Source organism: Theobroma cacao, chromosome 3, assembly GCF_053813885.1.
Source record: "Theobroma cacao isolate CCN51 chromosome 3, ASM5381388v1, whole genome shotgun sequence".
NCBI lineage: Eukaryota > Viridiplantae > Streptophyta > Magnoliopsida > Malvales > Malvaceae > Theobroma > Theobroma cacao.
In genome coordinates, this window is record NC_142641.1 from 7,691,682 (window position 1) to 7,712,831 (window position 21,150).

Consider the following 21,150-nt stretch of genomic DNA (forward strand, 5'->3'; position numbering starts at 1 on the left):
ATAAGCCTCTTTACGTGTTTTGAACAAAATGTGTTCTAATGCTATAACCTAGTTTATGATGATTTACTTTATTGTCTCCATGTACTCAACTCTAGATGTTTATGATGATGTCTGTTTACTCATTGGGATTTTATAATCTCACCACCCTCCTTTCCACCCATTTCAGGTTCAGTATAGACTGTAGATAGCTAATTTCATTGAGGACTACAGTGGGATCTGCATTTTCCAAACCGTAGGTTCACAGTCCTCTTTACTTTTGTTTATTCGGGGGCACTCTTGTTATTGTAAATTAAATTAAATATTTTGGCTTACTGTATTTAAGTATGTATAAATTTATTTAGCTTTTATGCTATAAAAATTATTCACGTATAACTCTATAAATATTGTTTTATAAGAAAATAGAATATTTTACTTAATATTTCTTTTATTTTTTTATTATATTCAAATAACCATAATTTCGTTTTAAATGAAGATTTTAGACTTTTAAACTCATTTTGAATATGAATTATGTGTTTTGTACTTGTATATTACATTTTAGCCAGTTTCGAAATTTTTGAGAAAAATGACCAAAATACCCCTATGAGACGAAAAATTAATATTTTATTTGTTTAAAGTTGGAAACAGCTTAAAATCTTTTAGAACATGATATTTGACAATGGTTGCTCACAAGGGAACAAAAAAACTGATAGTGAAGCCTTGCGGGGTTTCGAGTTGACATTTTGGGCAATGAGTGTCTACCGGGATACCGCGACGGTTGTCACGGGCTCGAGGGGAGTACCGGGTCGTGACATCGACACTCCTTTTCACCCTTCGAGTCATCTCTTCATTTATGGCGTTCACTGTCAGCCTTCCATGGTTAGGCAAAGGATTCCCGTCGACATTTGAACTGTCTTTTTTAGCAAAATTTAAAAGTCCTGCCCTAATAAGTGCTTAGACTTTATGTTTTAAGGCAGTGCAATTTTCTGTAGAGTGCTCTTGAACCCCAAAATGATAATCACATTGAGCATTTTGGTCGTACCACTTTGAAAAAGGAGGTTTAAGTGGTTTTATAGGGGTACGGGCAAGGAGTCGATTTTCAATCAATTGCGGTAATAGAGCAATGTAAGAAATTGGGATGGGATCAAACTGGGTTTTTCCTTGAGTGGTTTTGGATCCCTTTTGAGTGTTACTAGAGGTGTTGGTCGAAGATGTGGGTTTCGATGCTGGTGTTTGTTGGAGGGCATTAGTTTGAAAGACTAGTTGTGGGGCAGGCTAATAGACATAGAGATTTTAGGGAACGTTGCCTATATTTAGATAGGAAAGTGGATATGGAGGATATGGATCGTAAGGGTTGAAATTATGGGTTTGTGGGCTGGTATAAGCAACTGCTTGTATATCCGCTTCCTTTTTCTTGAATGTGGTCCCTCTCTTGGAGTTAGCAGTTTCGTTCCCTTCGATTTTTCCATTCTTGATTGCCTCTTCAATTATCTCCCCTGAAAAGACTAGATCTGTAGAATTTTTTGTGGCGTTGCCAATCAACCGTTCATAGAAAGGTTCCTTGAGCGTATTTAAAAATAATACAATCATCTCCTTATTTGTTAAAGGTGGTTGGACTTGTGCTGCTATATCTCTCCATCTCTTGGCATATTCCTTGAAACTCTCACCAGCCTTCTTTTCCATGGTCTGAAGTGATAAGTGATTAGGGGCTAATTCAGCAACATGTTTGTATTGTGCCACGAAGGCTCTAGCCAAATCCTTCCAAGTTTTGATGTGACTCAGATCAAGTTGCACATACCATCTGGCTGCTGATCTAGTTAGGCTGTCTTGAAAAAAATGAATTAACAACTTATCATCATGTGAGTGTGCAGCCATATTCCGGCAGTACATGGTAATATACGCCATTGGGCATTTTGTCCCATCATATTTTTCAAACTCTAGCACTTTAAATTTGGGAGGGATTACCACGTCGGGAACCAAGAATAACTCAACTGTATCCATGGTTCCGAACCTATCCACTCATTCCATAACGCGAAAACGCTCTTCCAACAGATTGTACTTTTTTTAGACTTTCTCATTTTCTCTAACTTGTGATGAATCCTTTCTTAATTTCTCTTTCTCTTTTGGATCGTCTAAATCTGGGACGTGTATTGGTTCAGCAGGATTTGTCCCAGAATTCAATCTAAATTGCCCATGAGTTGGTTGATGGCTCATCGGGGGTAACATATTGTAATAACCAGATGATGTCGCCTGAGGGTGGACCCTTGGAAAAGTTGGGCGTGGGGTGGAGTGAATCTCGGGGGATAAGGTGGGTTTTCTAGCAGAGCTGACTTTTCGGCTACTCTGTTTCCTTTACTCAAATTCATCATCAATTCCATCATCTTTGCTAACTGCTCTCTCATTTCTACTTGAGCTTGTTCCATTCTATCAATTTGCTCATTTTGTTCTTCTTCCATGATTCTTACTCGTCGACGCGTATTATGAACACGCTGGTCATCGAGTTTAGGTTGTCGATTTATCTTGAAATCCTTATTTTTAAATCATAAACATGAATTAGATGCATTTTTAGTGCATGAATGAGATGAAAAAAAGGCACCCATTATCTTTATTTATCGGTAAAAACACATATTATCATGAAATAGGGGTTTGTGCATGTATAAATGAATGATCATGTACTAAAAGTATTTGTCACATAACACCCATCAACAAAGTAGTCCATTGCATACGATATTGTCTTTAGTTACAATTCAAGGGTCATATTTTATATCTAGAAATATTCACCAATTTTATCGTAATGGCTATACACTTCATCTAGATGCTTAATCAACTGTTGCTCTTGTTTCCCAGTTGAAAAGACCTGGCTCCTTAATACGTCTGTCTTCCTAGCCATGCTTCTTGCCTTACAAGCCACCTCCCTCATTTGCCTAAGCAAGTAATCCATTTGGTCATGTTTCTCCATGTAAGGTTGTTTGTAGGATTCACCCCACTCTCGAATCCGGGTGTTTTCTTGCTTGAGGCGATCATACTCTCCTTGATATGTTCCCATAACCCCGTTAAGCTCTTCATACTCTTGTCTTAGCAATTGAATGGATTCTTGCTGGAACCACACTTGGTTTCTTAATCCATCATTCTACGTTTGAAGCTCATTGCCTCGACTTTCTCTCACTTGTATTTCCCTTCGAAGTTCATTGGTTGTGGCAGAAAACTCGTTATTCAGGCTCTCATACTTCTTTTCCCAATCACGTTCTATTTTTTGAATTTTCCTTCTTTGTTCGGTCGCTTTCATATTCATCTTCTCACCCCTTTTTTGGAGATCTTTGTATCGTTGTTTCCAATTAGCGTTTTCAGCTTCAGACTTTTTTCGAGCCAACTCACTTTCGAGCAAAGCATCTCGGGGTTCTGGATCGATTGGGCCACGAGGTGCATCTTCTTTTGGGTATACCACATCCTTAACTCGTCGAGCATGCCATACCTAATATCCAGTAGTTACTTCATCAGTGTACCTCCCTTGGTCGACTCGGTTGGTTTTCTTCCAAGCTCGCGTAATCCCCTCAATCATTTTCAGAAAACTTGGCTCTCCATAGGTAAACTTCAAAGTGTTGAGTCGGTGTGTCATCGGCACAAACTGCTCTGACCCAAACTGTCTTCTCACCATGATTAGGGCGTAGCTGATTGCTCCCCATGGCCCCATTACAGGCACCCAAGGTTCATCTTTGCATTTGTACAAGACTGGGCAACGAGGCATCCACGGAGCTCTCCACATTGCTTCCACGCTCATGAGTTTTCGAAACTTAGAGATCCATTGCTCCTTAGTCCTATTTTCTAGCCATTCACTCTCACAAAATTCTTTTATAGAGGCACTTTGCGGATGAAATGGCTTTTTGAACCTCTTGACCTTACACTCAAAGTGACTCACTATCCAAATGGAAAGAAGTTGTGTGCATCCCACAAATCGTCCTTCCCCTTTTCTCCGACAATAATTTAATAATCTGAGAGTTTCTACTAGAATAAAAGGTGAAGGGTTGGCTTTATTGGTAACTTGCTCGAAGAAATCTATAATTTCGACCTCTATATGCCCCAAAACTTTGGGAAAAATCACTAACCCATAAATTCCTAAGGCCATCACAAGCTGTCCTTGCTCAGTGTCCTGATGCTTCATGATATAGCTACGTAGAAAACTCCATGGGATACATTCATTGTCCCCTTTTTTCCTTAGGTTTTGGTCAACTTCCCCCGGGGTAATACCCATCATCTTGGCTAACTTTCGCCTGTGTCTGATCTTTTGTCCTCTCCAATATATTTTATCCGGATTGTCAAGATCAATTTGAAGGAGAGCTGAGTACTCTTCGATTGTTGGGACCATATCCACCTCATTGAACACAAAACACCTATATGACGGATCCCAGAATTGAACAATGGCCTTCAACAACTGTTCATCAATCTGGACCCTAAGGAGTCGGGCTATGTGGCCATATCTCTTATAGAAATTTGCTCGAGTCGTGGCCCCCCACCTTTCCCATATGTTAAGCAAATATGTGAAATCATTCTGCTTTAGGTCGAGGTGGACTCTATCAGGTAGCAGTGAAACATGATCTTTTGCCAAGCAATCCCCCTCACTTTGTTGGGTACTCGCCATGTGCTGAGTCACTTCATATATTCTGTCGTAGCTTAAAGGTGGCCATGATGACTCCATGGATGCAATTGGAGCTACTTCGTCAATAGTTGTCAAGTGACAAATACTTTTCCTATATGCAAAAGTATGATGCAAATATGCATATGCAAAAATGGCAACAAGTTTAAGTTAGTATATACAAGAAAAATCAAGAGTAATTCTAAATTAATTAATAACATGGATACGCGAGATACCTTCATTATTTTACGGAGAAAAGATTAGGGTAAGGGAGAATATGATCATTCCTTTATGTGTACCTAATTAGAGGGTATTCTCTCACGGGTGAAGCTCTACATTGGTAAAGGCTACTAAGGGCATTTTATATGCTGGATTTGGGTCGAAAAGGGAGCTGAAGGTTCCCAAATCTCTCCTCACTGTCGTCCACATGGACTAGCAAGGCACCTCGGTCCTAACCCATTACAAGCTTTAAACGGACTAGGTTCGATTTGAGTAGGAGTTTTCACTAGCCCATGCGGAGGTTATCACCTCACAAGAGCGTAGCTATTTAACCGCCTCCTAATTAAGGACAAAGCCTAGGTAGAAGGCTTATGCATGGTGCAAGATGTGTCATGTGTGAGAAGGAATATACCGACCTCAGACCAATAATCTCACACTCCCTCTATCCTAAATTCCCCGCAATTATTAAATGGCAATAACAATAATCGAAACAATAAATGCAACAAATAATAGTAAAAGCAAATGCCCAAGCTTAAGGAAAATATTAAATTATTTAAGGCCTAAGATAACTTATGATTAATTATGGCTCAACTCTTAGATTTCCCGAGTGGAGTAGCCAATCTGTCGTAACGTGCGGAGTCCGAGAACCCTACTGCTATACGCGGGCGAAAATAAAATATCTAGGAGTCGCCACCAATCCTTTTTATTTTAGGTGTGATTGGCCACCTATTAATCTGATTCTAATCGACGAAGTTCTAAATTAATTTTAGGTCCATCGAAAGAACGAGAAATGGTCTACATTTTTTAGAGATCGGTTCGGGAGTGCGATTACGCACGGAGAAAGGTTAGCACCTCCGTGGCGCCCGTTTCGCGAACGGTATCATTTAATATTAAATTATCCTATTGTAGCCTACCTTGATTTTATTTCTATATTAAATTATGTTAGCTAATTGAATATTTTATTCGGTTCACAGATGCACATGATGTGATCGTAGAATGATGTTATGATTTATTCAATTTTTTTTAATAATGGGATCAACAATCGTTTATTGGAAAGCCATTCGTAGACTATCCTAACGTTTTGGTGAAATCTCGAAGTTTTTCTCACCTAAGGATATCTCGGGAAGAACTCATCTCTACAAGCTTTTTGAGGAAATCCCATCATCAGAATTCTCACCGCATTAATAAGATGAATGTGGCATGCTATGACATTATAAAATAATGATGTCTACATGATCGCGCTTATTAATTAATTGGTTAGTAATAATAACATGTTTAATAATTTAAGGTGATTTATTACCTTATTTATATATTTATTATTATTATTATTATTATTATTATTATTATTATTATTATTTGATGTATATTATTTTAAACAACAATTATTCGGATTAATGGGTATCGGAGTATAGAATTTGGATTTATCCCGACGCTTCGATGAAAATTCGCTTTGAACTCCGCACCTAAGAAATCCAACAGAAAGAGGCAACTCTTTGCCCCTTTTAGGTAAAATATCTCAAATAGTCATTTCATTTTTCTTATAATTTTTATATTTGTATCATGTTGTTTTTTTTTATATATATATTATATTTACATCATGTCTTGTTGTTATTTTTTTTATTTATCTTCGATCTTAAAATTAAGCTAAAATTACATTTAATTTGAGTAAAATGGGCTAGATTCAAAATCAATTAAAACAAGCTCAAATCCAGGGAGAATTATACCTTTTCGGGCTCAGATTAGCCAAAATCAATGACCCACAGAAGGCCTAAAATTGCACCACGAAATCTACTCAGCAAGCCTGCAATACTGCTCTTCGAGACGCACCGTTTGGTGCTTGTGACACTGCTCTAGACGGCGCCGTTTAGGCCTTAACCTTTTCAGTTCCCCACTCCCCTAAAACGATGCTATTTGGCTCTCTTATACTTGGGTATAAAAACCCCTTTTTTACCCTTCCCTCTTCACTTTCTCTCTCTAATCGGTCAGTCTCTCCCTTCTCTCTAAAAGTCTCATTTTTCTTTTTCTCTCAACTCCTAAATGCTCTCCATTCTCTCTAAAATCGATCCTTTCATCGGCCAAATCTCCATCGTCGTCGAATCTGGTGTCACGACACTATTTTCACCCTTCTTTTCTCCTTCTTCTCTCCCTTATGTCAACGACTTCCTCTCTCTTTGGCTACCCACCGGTCTCTCTTTCTTTCGTTGCCCAAATCAAGCTCTTCTCTCTTTACCGCCAACTGCCCAAAGGCTTTCTAAATCTCTCCAAGTCGACGACAACCCAGAAATCGCCCTCTTTCTTTTAGCCCGCCAAATCGCATAAGATCTTTCCTTTCTTTAGCTTTTCCTTTTTTTTTTTTTTTGATTTTTGGTGGTTAGGGTAGTTGGTTGCTAGAACTTCGATTTTTTTTATTTGCAGGTTGCTGTTGTTTGAAGAATATGGATTTTTTTTTGAAATGTTTTCTTTGGCTCCTTAGTTGTTGTGGATTCCCTCCTTTTAAATCTATCTGAGGCCTCCTTTTAAGAGCTAGATTGTCCAAAAATTTCGATAATCCAGCGATGAAATCATGCTCTTCTAAGCATGATTTCACAAGACTCTGGCGTGAATGGGGGCTAATTGCCGAAGGTAACTATTCCCCAAAATCCGGTTACTTTCCAAGAGACTTAAGTGCCCCGTAATGAAGGACTAAAGAGAGGGGGCTGAGTACACGCTCAGTCTTCTCCTTGTTTTCTTTTCTTTCCTTTTTTATTTTTATTTTATTTTTGGTTGATTTTGAATGGGTGTCTACAGGTATTACATGAATGATTATTAGGAATCGTAACCTGTTTATTTGGCATTATGTGGCTGAATATTAGACAATGTAAGACTAGATAGGAGGCATTGCGAGACTAGATTTTAGGAATTGCGTGAGTTGTGCATTACGTGATGACGTTTTAGGAATTGTTTGACTAGTTTGTAAGTATTGCATGACTGGTTTTTAATAATTACGTTGCTTTATCTACCTAATGTTGAAGCTGATTATCTACTAATTCAGCCCCTTTAATAACAAGTTCTATAAAATTAAAAGAGAATTAGGAATGTTTAATACCTAATTTAGCCCTCTTAATTCCTGTTTATATTGGTGTAGAAAATCGTTCAGATTTCGTTAACATAGAACTCTGAAATTTTCTTTAAAGCACTTAATGCATCGATTTACAAACTAACCATATTCATAAGAAATAAGCCTAAAACCATTGAATACTCTTCCAAGAGTAAGCATTCATGCTTATAAATAGATAGAACTATTATCCATTTTAATCAAAATCATTTGAAGGAAAATCTCAAAATTCTCATGGCTTTTAAACGTTCCAAAAGCGAAACTGGGAAAGGGGTTGCTGCTGAAGTGGAAGATATCCTCGAAAATGTTGCAACATATTTGGTCAAGTTGATGGACCAAATTGAGAATATGGAAAAGGACATGCGTGGGTTGATGGATAAGTAGCTGGTGAGGACAAAAGTTCTGGAGACAGAAATTCTAGGCAACAACAAGATTCTAGCTAAAATTTATGAAATAATAGATAAGATTAGGAAAAAATGAACCATGGTTCATATGTTGTATCATCTGATTTTTTTTAACTAATGAATAAAATATTGATTTATCACATATTTTTCATAAAATGAGTTACTGCCTTTAATTTCTATTATGCTGAATAACTTGGTTACTTACCCTAATTTCTTAATTTTCTATTTATATAAGAGAAGTAAAGGTATGATGACAAAAGTTGGAATATTATTTTATTTGTAGGCATTAAGTGAATGGATATTATGCATTGTGTGAATGGATATTATGCATTGTATGAATAGATATTAGGCATTGCGTGTCTAGTTGTTATGTATTTCGTGATTGGTTTTTATGTATTGTGTGACGTAGGGCTAATTCGTGACTAAGTATTTTTGCATAACGTGAGTGGATGTGAGGCATTGCATGACTTATTATTAGGTATTGCGGATTGGCTTATAGGCACTGCGTGAATTGTGCAATGCATATCTTGTTTTGAGACATTTCTTGACTGCTTTTTTGATATTGTGTGACTGGTTGTTATATATTGCGTGGCGTTGGACAAATACATGACTGATTATGTTAGCATAATGTGAGTGGATATTAGGCATTGAGTGACTTATTATTAGGTATTGCGAGACTGGCTTATAGGCGTTGTGTGAATTGTACAATGCATATCTTGTTTTGAGACATTTCGTGGCTACTTTTTAGGCATTGCGTGACTAGTTTTTATGTATTCCGTGACTTATTGTTATGTATTCCATGACATTGGGCCAATACGTGACTATTTATGTTGGCATAACATGAGTGGATATTAGGCATTGAGTGACTTATTATTAGATATTGCAAGACTGGCTTATAGGCGCTACTTGAATTGTGCAATGCATATATTGTTTTGAGACATTTCTTGACTACTTTTTAGATATTGCATGATTAGTTATTAGGTATTGCGTAACGTTGAGCCAATATGTGACTGGTTATTTTGGCATAACGTGAGCAGATATTAGGCATTGAGTGACTTATTATTAAGTATTGTGAGATTGGGGATTTGCGACTTATGCAATGCATATTTTATTTTGAGGCATTTCTTCATTAGTTTTTAGGCATTGTGTGAATATGTATTAGACATTGCGAGACTGAATTTATGTTATTCCATGACTTAGGCATTGTGTAAGTGGTTTTTATGCACTGAGGGGTAATTTTTGATAAATTGACTGATTATGACACTTATTTTCTGTTAAATTTCAACAGCCTACTAAATGTGAAGTTTATGATTACATATGGTGGTCATTGGGTGGATGACACTTACAAGGGTGGTGAGACTCGAGTGAGGGGTGTTGGGAGTGATTTGTCATTTTCGAGCCCTGTGAAGGTGGTTGAAGAGGTTGTTGGGGCCAACTCACATAATAACAAAATCGAGCTAAATGCATTGCTTAGTCATGCCGTAGGGGTTTCGCACCCAGTTATTAAGGACGATGAAAATGTGTAAGTATTCTGTTAGATGAGAGAGCAATTGTTGTGTTTGTGATAGTTAAGGCACGAAATGCAAATGATATTCCACATGAACATGGTGTCTAACACAGTAATCACCTACAACAAAATGTTAATTATTCTAAAATACCACACCATGCATTTCCTAACAAACAACCATGGCAATCACCTTTGACATATCCTTATGAGTTTGAGCAGCCCGGTACACAAATGAGGTGTTTGCAAATGATGTTTACACAATTTCGATCAGAATGTGCATTGAACAAAATACTTGGTACTTTGCAACAAATGCAACCATGACTCAGAAATGCAATGGGTCCATTATCATTCGTAAATGACACTGTGATGGTTGTGAGTGATGACAATGCATTTTATCAAATTGAAGATGATGTTGAAGAGGACGACATTGCGGATTAGAACGATGAGTTACAGGACGATTGTGAAGATGATTACATTGGCAGACATGATGACTATTCAGAGGACGACAAGGGTGAGCACAACGACATTCCGGATTGCAATCATGCAGATGGCAGTATAGAACATGCCATAATTATTGTATTAGAAGAGGTTCAAAGCGATGACCATGCCACAATTGTTGAATTAGAAGATGTTGAGGGTGCTGACCCTATTTATGACAATCCCATCATACTTGTGAACAGGATTCGTTCGCTTAATGATAGTGATCAAGAGAGGATAAATACAAGGGTATCTCATTAATGGATTATTCTGAGGGTAGATATGATATCTTTACAAACAATTGTGACTAAGGAGTCTAGATCAATGGACGACCACTTATATCATGGAAAATGTTGGCTCAATTAGTTTTTGATGATAATAAAACATTCCCATTTCATTTGTGTCTAACATTTCTATCTAAGTGTGCAGGACAAAAAGTCATATGGAAATAATAAATCAACCTTTCAAATGTATATATCAAGAATCATGAAAATGAAGAAAAATGATTGATCAACTAAGAGGAAAGTTTTTAGTTAAATAATAAATAATGTTGGTTGACTAAAATTTAAATTGGAGAAATGGCGAGCTAAAGAATATTGAGAAACAGAACCAACTTAGTCAACCAAGATAAAGGTTAGTCGACTAAGAAGCTACTGCCAAAATCTGGACTTGAAGATAGAACCAACTTAGTCGACCAATAAATGGATTAGTCGACTAAGTGCACACTGCCAGAACTACCAGATACAGGAAGCAGAAAACAGAGACGACTTAGTCGACTAAGATATTGGTTAGTCGACTAAGAACATTCTGCCTGCAAGTTTGAAATCTGCACTAAAAGACAGAGTAACAGCTAGAATTGACTCCCAACTGTCTTCAACAGCTAGAAAATTGTCAAACTCCCATCAGAGATGTTTCTCCAGGTATAAAAGGGTTTTTCAACAGTTAGAAAGCATTTTTGGAAGTTTTGGAAAAGATTTGAGTCATTAAGAGTTAAAAAATAAAAAAATATTCTCTTCGCCTCACTGCACTTAAATGCCCATCCTTTGTATTTGTACTCTACACTCAACCTTGTACCATTTAGATAAACTTGTGATCATAGGTACTTTCTTTTACTTCTCTTCTTGTATTCTTAGAGTGAGGGAGTCACTCTAAGTGGTTGTTTCAAGCTAGGTTTGCTTGAATGTGTTAAGGTTCTAACTTAGCCTCAAAAAGTTAGGTATTGGGTTTTGGTTGATCCCGGTAAAAATCATTGTGAAAGGTTTTGGCTAAGCCTAGTAAAAGCCATTGTAAAGCTTGGTGAAAACTTGTGAATTTTACTGGTTTCTAGTGTATTGTTTGAAAAATCCTTGGTTGGATAATCAAGGTAGTAGATGTAGGTCTTGGACCGAACCACTCTAAATTCTACTATCTTGTTTACTCTGTTCTTGTTTCATTTTCTTTCCTTCATTTGTCTCACTTTTTCTACACTTAGAGACAATCTTTGAAAGAGCCAAATTGTGTTATTCACCCCCCTCTAGCACATATTATTAGGAGCAACAGAAAAATGTTTCCATAGAAGGTCCATTTGAAACGAACTTTGAGCATATTGGCACTAAAAGAGTATTTTGAGATTAAAGTTAAAAAGTCATGTCACGTTCATTTGGAGGTTGCTTGTAAGGAAAAGGCACGCAGTTTGGTTTGCATGCAACAAAGTTACTTGAGGGAGAATATTGGCAAGTTCAAACGTTTTAGAAGGTACACACATGTACCATTGATGGTTTGCAAGGCGAGTACCCAACTACGAGTGCGAGGTTAATTAGTGAGCTTATCTCCACCAAGCTGCAAGAAAATAATGTAACCCCATTGAGACCTAAGGAAATAATGAAAGAGATTAATCGCAAGTGAGAATTGCAATGCATATATGGTAAGGCTTGGCAAGTGAAGGTGTATGTAGAGAGTATTATTTTTGGTCTCCAAGTCATTCTAACTCTTCCCTTTGTATTTCCATATGTTGGAACTTGAAAATCCTGGTACTGTCACGGTTGTTGATACGGATGGGGAACAACGATTCAAATATTGTTTCTGGACATTTGGGGCATGTATCCGAGAGTTCAGTGCTGTAATGCGGCTTGTAGTTGCTATCGATGCCACACATCTGAAAAGTAAATTCAAGGGTATTCTGTTCGTTGCGGTATGCAAAGATGCAAATGAGTAGATATACCTAATTGCATTTGGCATTAGCCACATAGAGGACGAAAAGTCTTGGTTGTGGTTTCTTACCTAATTGTGTCATGCGATTAGTTCTCCTGAAAATGCAATGTTCATTTCTGATAAGCATCTTGGCATTAAGAATGCAGTTGAGAAACTATACGACGATGTGTACCACAATCAATGCAATTACCACTTAGGGAAAAACGTTAAAAACATGTTCAAGCGAAAATGCTGCTGCAATTATCACCCTGGTTGCAAACTGTTACAGGCTCACCGATTTTAACAGACATATGAATAAATTGAAACAACTTTGCAAACCTGCTTATGAATGCCTTATGATATTACACTCTAAGAGATGGGCACTTGCACGGTCACCGGTAAGGCGCTACAAGTTCATGACATCTAACATTGTGGAGTGTATTAACTCCTGTATGAGGTAGGCAAGAAAAATGCTAATAACTGTCTTGATCGAGTGCATCAGAGGCATGTTCCAACGTTGATTCCATGACTAGCACAATGAGGCATTGAATTTGACCACACCCTCAACCCTTAGGATACCGATTTATTGAGCACACGGTTCAATGAAGCATGTCGCTTTTTCACATAACCAATCAATCGAGTGGAGTTCCAAGTTATAGGCGAGACTAAGGATAGAGTCGTCAACCTGTCCACCAAGACATGTTCATGCGGTGAGTTCCAAATCTATCTACTCCCTTACATGCATGCCATGGCAGAAATAATGTATGAATATTCATGTTTTCTTATTTTGTGTGTGATGAATTGAAATTTTACGTTGTTCGCTAACTGTGATTTCATTGTCGTGGCAGTAAGTGCAAACATTCAACTATTGAATTCTGCTTGGACTATTACAGGACTCAGTCTTGGGTGGAGGGCTATGCAGTTCCTATTTGCTCGGTTGGTCATCCTAGTGAGTAGGACATCCTCCATAATGTTCAACAAATTGTCATTTTGCCACAAACTTGGTGAGGTCAAGTGGGAAGATCTAGGAAGAACAAGATTCTATCAACTGGGGAAGGCAGTTGATGACGTAGATGTTCACAATGCAAGAGCTATAGTCATAATAGACAAAATTGTCGGACTCTGTTTGCAGGTCCATTGACAAATCTGGAAACATCGTCTACTCAGTCGACGGCTCAATGACAACAACGACAACGACCCAAGGCATGTTCAATAACAAACCTAGCACACATGAAACAGTTATCCAATGTTAATTAGAAACTCTGAGGATGTTTTAGGTGTCATACTTGAAGACAATGGCTCCTCAGACGTTAGTTGTTCAAGATTGTTTCCAACCGACCATTACGATTTGCATTGAATAATACTATTTGAACTTGAGTTTGACCGAGTCTAGAGATGATACTTTGACATCTGACAATAACCAGCATAAAGATGTATGCCTCTGAAGATAATATTGTGGGTTCATCAAATGCATTGTACTCCTTCATAATTTGTTTATCTTTGTAAACAATTAAATAAAACCACAATAGATTTAGTATGGCATAAATTATAGGGGAAATTTGTTTTAGGATAGACATGATGGGTCAATCTGTCAATAAGGAAGTGAACTTTTGATATTCTCGGCTTCTTTAATGTGTCACATAGCTCAAAAAGTGTAGATACATTTTATCATTGTATGTTTACTCATCACAAACTTTTTAGTAAGAGACTTGGCTTGGTTGTGTAAAATTCAACTGTACAGTCTACCATTGATCTTGCTTTCGAATCATAGATGAAGGCCAACAAGATATGGTCTAAGTCATGCAATGCAGTTGAGGACGTCGGTTCACGCAATATGCAATTCTTTAAACACCATTAACTATCTTAAGCAGTGGCGGAGTTAGAATTTTACGTTTGGGGGAACAAAAAATTGAAAAAATGTTTATAAATTAAACAGTCATACTAAAAATTCAATGTTTGACAATTATATAAAACAACTTAGACAAAAAAAACTCATATGAAAATTATACAAATAAATCCTAAAAATCATACAAATAACTAACCTTAGGTACTTAATCAAATTACTTTCAACAAAAAATAACAAGACGGTAAATCTTAAATCAAAATGATCAAGTGAAAATTATTAAATAAAGAAAAAATTTAAAGTTGAAAATATTAAAGATAAAATACGTAAATACAAGTGTAAAAAATGATTTTCTTTTTGTTTCTACAACATTTGTTAAAAATAAAATAGAGCAAATAGTGGTTGTGAGCTTTTGATGAAGTGGGGTTTGAAAATAATTCTATTGCAATTGATTTTATAATTGTTTTTTGAAAATGCAATTGGTTTTGTTTTAGTCCTATTAAAATTAGTTGTTGACTAACTATTGTGGGATATGTCACTAAACAAAAAATTATTGTAGGGGTTAAATTATAAAAGTTCAAAAAAAAAATAAAAATATGTTAGAAAAATTTTAAACTTTTTGTATGGGCAAAATTATAAAATTTCTAAAAAGTAAAGACAACTTATCAAAATTTAAAAATTATTAGAGGGGTAAAATTATAAAATTTTTAAAAAATACAAATAAATTATAAAATTTTAAAAATTGTTGGGGGGCTGGGCCCCTACTAGCCCCCCCTTATCCGCCTCTAGTCTTAAGAGTTGGGCTGCTATACATAATAGCTAGTCACACAATTTCTAATAAGGAATCACGCTATTCGAATGAGTAACGTGCCTAAGATGGGGTCATGCAATGCCTAAAATTAGGTCATGCAACACATGAACAACGAATCATGCGTAGCGTAATTCACCTATCTTGTATGAAATTCAGGGTTTTCTCTCCTTGAATAATGGGCCAAAAAAGCTGTTTATATACAAAGTGATTAACAGTAAAGTAAGAGAGAGAATGGACATGATTACTGTGTTAACTAACTAAACTAAAATTTAAAAAATTGCTATACAAAACACTGCATTTCTGCTAGCTCAGTTAATTCTTTTCTTTTTATTCAAAATGTTGTTGTTTTGTCTCTTGGTTTCCTTCATACCCTAAACCCTAACCCATAATTCAATGAAAATCTCTTAAACCTATCTTTAGCTGTAAGTTTAAACCTTAAACCCGAACCCTCCTACATAATAGAAATCAATAGCCGTATCTTCTCGCACACCCAATATTAGTGACAGTGTCCACGAAATTAAGCGTGATGATGAATACTCTACTCCACACTTAAAGAAAAAAGGGAAATTGGCACTTGAATTGCTTACTGCATCAATTGGTTTTTCCATTGAACAAGGTAATGCTCTGTCCTTATCCTCACGGTTTAGGAACAACGCACATGCTGCTAGGTATAGGGTAATGGAGAATGCCATCATATCGTGCGAAAAAGTGGTAGATTGGGAAAGCTTTAAGGAATACATAGAGAGCATGACTTAAATACATTTTTTGACATGGGTAAACTTAAGGAGCTAAGTACTTTTCTAAAAATGGATTATAGCCCGACTCTTGTTAGGGAATTTTACTCTACCATATGCCGGAGTAAAAATGAATTTGAAAATCCTCGTGATTTTAATCCATATGTTTTAAACGTGTTTTTCGAAGGAATAGAGTTTACAGTGTCTGCATTCTATATTGGGAAGCTTTTGAAAATGAAGTACATAGAGGGACATGATAGACTTCTCCCCATTTTATGGGCTACCAGGCATGTGGGCCATAGTGACAAAAAGAACAAAACCATTCACGACAAATTCATGTTCTACTCGTCATTTGCAATCTGCAAAAGCTAGGCTAGTACATAATTTTTTAGTGTCCATATTACAAGGAAGGATCAGTTGTTTAAGACATGTTAGCGTTGAGGACCTGTAGATGATGGAATCAATTGGAACCTAGTTGGGTGTGAATATTGCACAATATATGATCATCAGAACGAAAGGAGTCGCCCTACGGGATGAGATGACTCTACCATACGGAAACATCATATCAGCTTTTGTTAAAAAGAAAGGGATTTGGAGTAATATTTATCTAGCTGATTGGACCAGTCCAGGCCTTGTAATCTCTTTATTGGATTCCTTTTAAAATGTGATATGAGATGAGTGTTGATGAGTCATTCAACTCTGTCAAAGGTAGCCCAATTCATCTTGCCCATGGTACTCCATCCACTATTCCATTTAGAGTTATTCCAGATCTTATTTCGAATGATCTGATGTATAATATGCTTTTAAGGATTAATGAGAAACTCACTAAGCAAACTGATAGAATGTGGACATCGGAATTGAAGATACAGAATGTTGAGAATCTTTTAATGCAAAGATTAGATACAACTGATCGGGCAGTAGAAGTGCGACTTAAAGAAACAGACAGAGATGAGTTTCTCCTACATGAATCTTAGAGAAAAGGGAAATCAGTTGCATTGGTTCTAGCCGAGTCAAGCATTGCAAATCAAGATTCACTTTTTGTGATTAAGGATGAACGAATTGTCAATTGGTTTAGGGATACTGTAATTTGTTTGCTAAACAATTTATGGTATATTGGTGTTTTTTTTTTGGGCTATATGTGGTTTAACTTTCATGTGTTTACTCATACTTCTAGCTAAGGGTTTAGGGTATTCAACTTAATATTATGTTATGATGATTCTTAGGGTCGGGTTATGGTTTGATATTGTGTATCATAATTGCCTTACCTTGCTTCAAAGAACATGACACACAATAAATGAGTCATGCAATACCATATCAAATAGTCACACAATTCCATATTAACTAGTCACGCGATTCTGTATTAACTACTCACGCGATTCCATATCAACTAGTCACGCAATTCCAAATAGTCACGCGATTCCATATTAACTAGTCACGTGATTCCATATTAACTAGTCACATGATTCCATATCACCTAGTCACTCGATTCCATATCAACTAGTCACTAGATTCCATATCAACTAGTCATGCGATTTTATATCAACTAATCACACAATTCAATATCAACTAGTCACACAATTCAATATCAACTAGTCACGCGATTTGATACACACCATTCACGCAATGCATATGTCACGCTATGACTATACCCCATTCATGCAATGCCCCCATGGTATCGACTAGTGCGTGCATTACATTGCATTACATCCTTATGTCATGTAATTCAATTCAACATGTCATATAGTTTATAAAGTCATGGGGTTGACATATGTAAACTCATGAACTTTGGTATGTAAATTGCATAAAATACTAATAGAATTTAAGATATGAATAAGAAAAAAAAACAATGTTGTTATTGGGCCCATTTGCTTATAACATCAATGAATACAGAACTATTCTTATTGCCTTTCTCTTTGTTAAATGATACAAAAAAGAATAATTTGTAAATGATACAATAAAGAATAATTTGGAGATAATACACAACAATTGTACATTACTTATTAGGAAAAAAGTAAAAAAATTAAAAATATTAACAAGTCACTATGTGTAAAAATCTCAAGGGCAAAACTTTTTCGAAGGCTGTCTATGGCGTTTGCCTCCAGGGTGTGATCCTCCAAATTGATCAACCACTGCAATGAAGCGATAACCCAATCTCCACAAAAGTGCGAATATTGTTATGTCAAGGTTTTTTCATTTAACTTATTCCTCATCCACGTAAAAAGTCGCTTTTGACGACGTGAGCTGACAAAGTACCCGTCTTGGTGGGATATAATGGGAAACAATGTTGTTAGTGGACCCATCTGCTTATCACGCAAGTCAGACTTCATTGCATCTGTTTGCCTGTACGATGAGTCGACTAACGTCATACTCCATTTCAGCAAGTTGATGTGCACTACCACCTAGTGGCCTTCGAGAAGGCATGGTACGAGAATTAAGTCAACCTCGTGCCATGGCAAACCTCACAGAGGAGTCCCACCCTTCTCATATTCAAGCACATGTTCTAGCAATACCGCCTTAGTCGGCTTCAATGTCTTATTGGTCGAGGGAGGCCACATTTCTTTACTCAAACTCAGTAAAATAAGCTGTCAATTAAGTTACGCATGATAGTTAAATGCCAAGAACTAATACACACCCCATACATTTTAATAATTACATCTCATTAAAATATACTTACATAGAAGTAGTTGTCAACAATGCATATTCTCTACTTGTAGAGTTGTGGATGCTGTTCGCGCGCCCACTTATACATGATGCTGATGGATGCATCAATGTGTTGGTTGTCCAACAACTCACTTTGCATCTCTAATCGTTAGAAAAAATCAAGGTCCTCTTGCCTTTCAATGCTCGAAATGTTAACATTACATAAATAATACCCACGTCAAAAGGTTTATAGAATCAATAATTTAGAATTGTTAACCTTAATATCGCACACTGCTATCATTTTACTTGGCTTGCTTGTTTTTCATGAAGGACTCGTATCTATCCTTCAAATCATCTTTCACTTTGTGCTAGACTAATAGTAGGTTAATTTATGGGCTTCGAAGGTATTTGCCGGTTATGCTCACACGTGTATCTTTGACCTAAGGTGGAGGTGAAAGTAGGGATGTCAACGATAGGGTACCCTATAATTTCGAGATACCCAAACTCTAATCCTATAAAAAATCAACTACCCTAATCCTATTAATTACCTGACTAATTTTAAAAGTTACTACCCTAACCCTAACCCTAACCCTATTACATTTTTACTGCCCTATAATTACCCTAACCCATTTAAAAACTCAATTAGATTAAAAAATTATTAAAATCTTCTTCATGGGTACCCAATTGCCCAAACCGTTATACATATACAATAATATTTCTCTACGTATTTCATAAAATTAACTACTAATTAAATTAATAAAAACAAAAATAATAAAATTTAAATCTAAATAATCAAAAATAAAGATCTTAAACATAAACTTAAATAACTTGAAAACAAATATCCATACAACGATATAAACTTAAATAACTATACACAAAGATCCAAATAACAATATAAACTTAAATAACTAAACACAAAGATCCAAACAAATAACATAAACTTAAATAACTAAACACATATATCCAAACAACAACAACATAAACTTAAATAACTAAAATAAATACCCAAACAACTAGTTACACAACATTACAAATTGATAATAAGGCAAGCCCATGAACAATTCAATCATCTTTTTCCATGTAAGTGTCAACAAGTGCGGTAGTTGAATCTTCAATTGTTATACATGATCCTACACAAATAAAAAAAATAAGAATATATATATCACTTAGGATAATAGATAATTTTTTAAAGAAAACAAATGAAATAAAAATATAATGAGTTTATTTACCTTTCGTTTCATTCCTCAACCAATTTTGAGCGCACATCAATGCCTCTGAAGTGTATGGTTTAAGCTTACTTTGATGGTCAATCACCACTCTCCCACCAGTGCTAAAGGCTGACTCAGATGCAATTGTAGAAATAAAAAGAGCAAGAAAATCTCTGGCAATCATTTGCAAAGTGGGATACTTTATCCCTTTTGTCTTCCACCAAATCAAAATATCAAACGTTTTAGTAAATGGAAAAACTTTGTCTTCCAAATAATGATCCAATTCTAACTTCACATGCCCATCAGTAGAAGAATTAAGAAATTCATACAACATACATTCATCTGGTTCAAGTGATTCATCAAATGTTGTTGCTAAGGAACTCTAAGAAGACTCTAGTTTTAGATCAGTGGATTTACTTTGGTATTCTTGAAGTAAATCATAGCAAGTTTTCCTAACTTTTTCATTCTCATAATTTACAGCACCACCATAAATTTTAGGAAAAAAATCCTCAACCACCTTCATTTTATACCTAGGATCCAAGATAATCGCCACAGCTAGCACAATATGAATATCCTTCCAATATTTTTCAAACTTATCAAACATTTTCTTTGCCATTGCACTAATTGTCACATCATCAGAGCACATCTAATTCATAATTGCAATTCGAAGTTTACAAAGTTTGACAAAAAAACAATTTGCAATAAGATACTCTATCTCAGAAAACAAATTAGTGTGATCATAAAACATTTCCAACTTGTCAACAATATTTTTTGCTCTCTCCCAATCTTGTTCACTAGGCACACAAGAGTAACCTTTGTCTTTAAGCTTCAACTTAGGGAAGAGATCTTTGTATTTTATAGCAGTTTGAAACATCACATAAGTTGAATTCCATTTAGTTCTACAATCTAGACTCAACTTTTTAGAATATGACACTTTAGCTTGACGAGCCACTTCTTCAAATTTTTCCAATCTAGATGGACTAGCTGACCAATATACTACACTATCATGAACATTTTCAATCACATCTTCAATCACAGATAATCCATTTCTAGCAACAAGATTCAATATATGTGCACAACATCTCATGTGAAGAATTTTTTCATCAAGTAAAAGTTCAGAACCCAAGTTATTCACTAGGATAGAAATCATACCATCATTGGAGCTGTAATTATCCACAGTGATAGTAGAGAGTTTGCTCTCTATATACCATTCAGTCAAAGCATTCATCATTTCTTAAGCAAGAACATCCATTGTGTGAGGTGTTCGGACATATACAAATCTACATGTTTACAAAATAATATTAATGAATTTGCTTAAATTTTTTTCATAAAACTATTAATCTATAACATAACACAATTTAAAGAATTAGAATGAAAATTGCTTACCTTAAGATATAGCTTTGCAACTCCTAAGATTCATCAATATAATAAGCAGTGA

General features: G+C 35.9%; 2 protein-coding genes across 2 annotated transcripts; both read right to left on the reverse strand.

Moving 5' to 3' along the window:
* Positions 1–1,269: 1,269 nt before the first annotated feature.
* LOC148763544 (uncharacterized) lies at positions 1,270–1,977 on the reverse strand. Its single transcript, XM_088804576.1, has one exon. The coding sequence runs from the start codon at positions 1,975–1,977 to the stop codon at positions 1,270–1,272; it is 708 nt and encodes a 235-aa protein (XP_088660702.1).
* An 18,381-nt stretch (positions 1,978–20,358) lies between these two features.
* On the reverse strand, positions 20,359–20,943 carry LOC148763545 (zinc finger BED domain-containing protein RICESLEEPER 2-like). Its single transcript, XM_088804577.1, has one exon. It carries the CDS (start codon positions 20,941–20,943, stop codon positions 20,359–20,361), a length of 585 nt encoding a protein of 194 aa, XP_088660703.1.
* Positions 20,944–21,150: the final 207 nt, after the last annotated feature.

Coding starts and splice junctions, on each gene's coding strand:
- LOC148763545 (XM_088804577.1), bottom strand. CDS start 20,943: ATGATGAATGCTTTGACTGAATGGTATATAGAGAGCAAACTCTCTACT.
- LOC148763544 (XM_088804576.1), bottom strand. CDS start 1,977: ATGGATACAGTTGAGTTATTCTTGGTTCCCGACGTGGTAATCCCTCCC.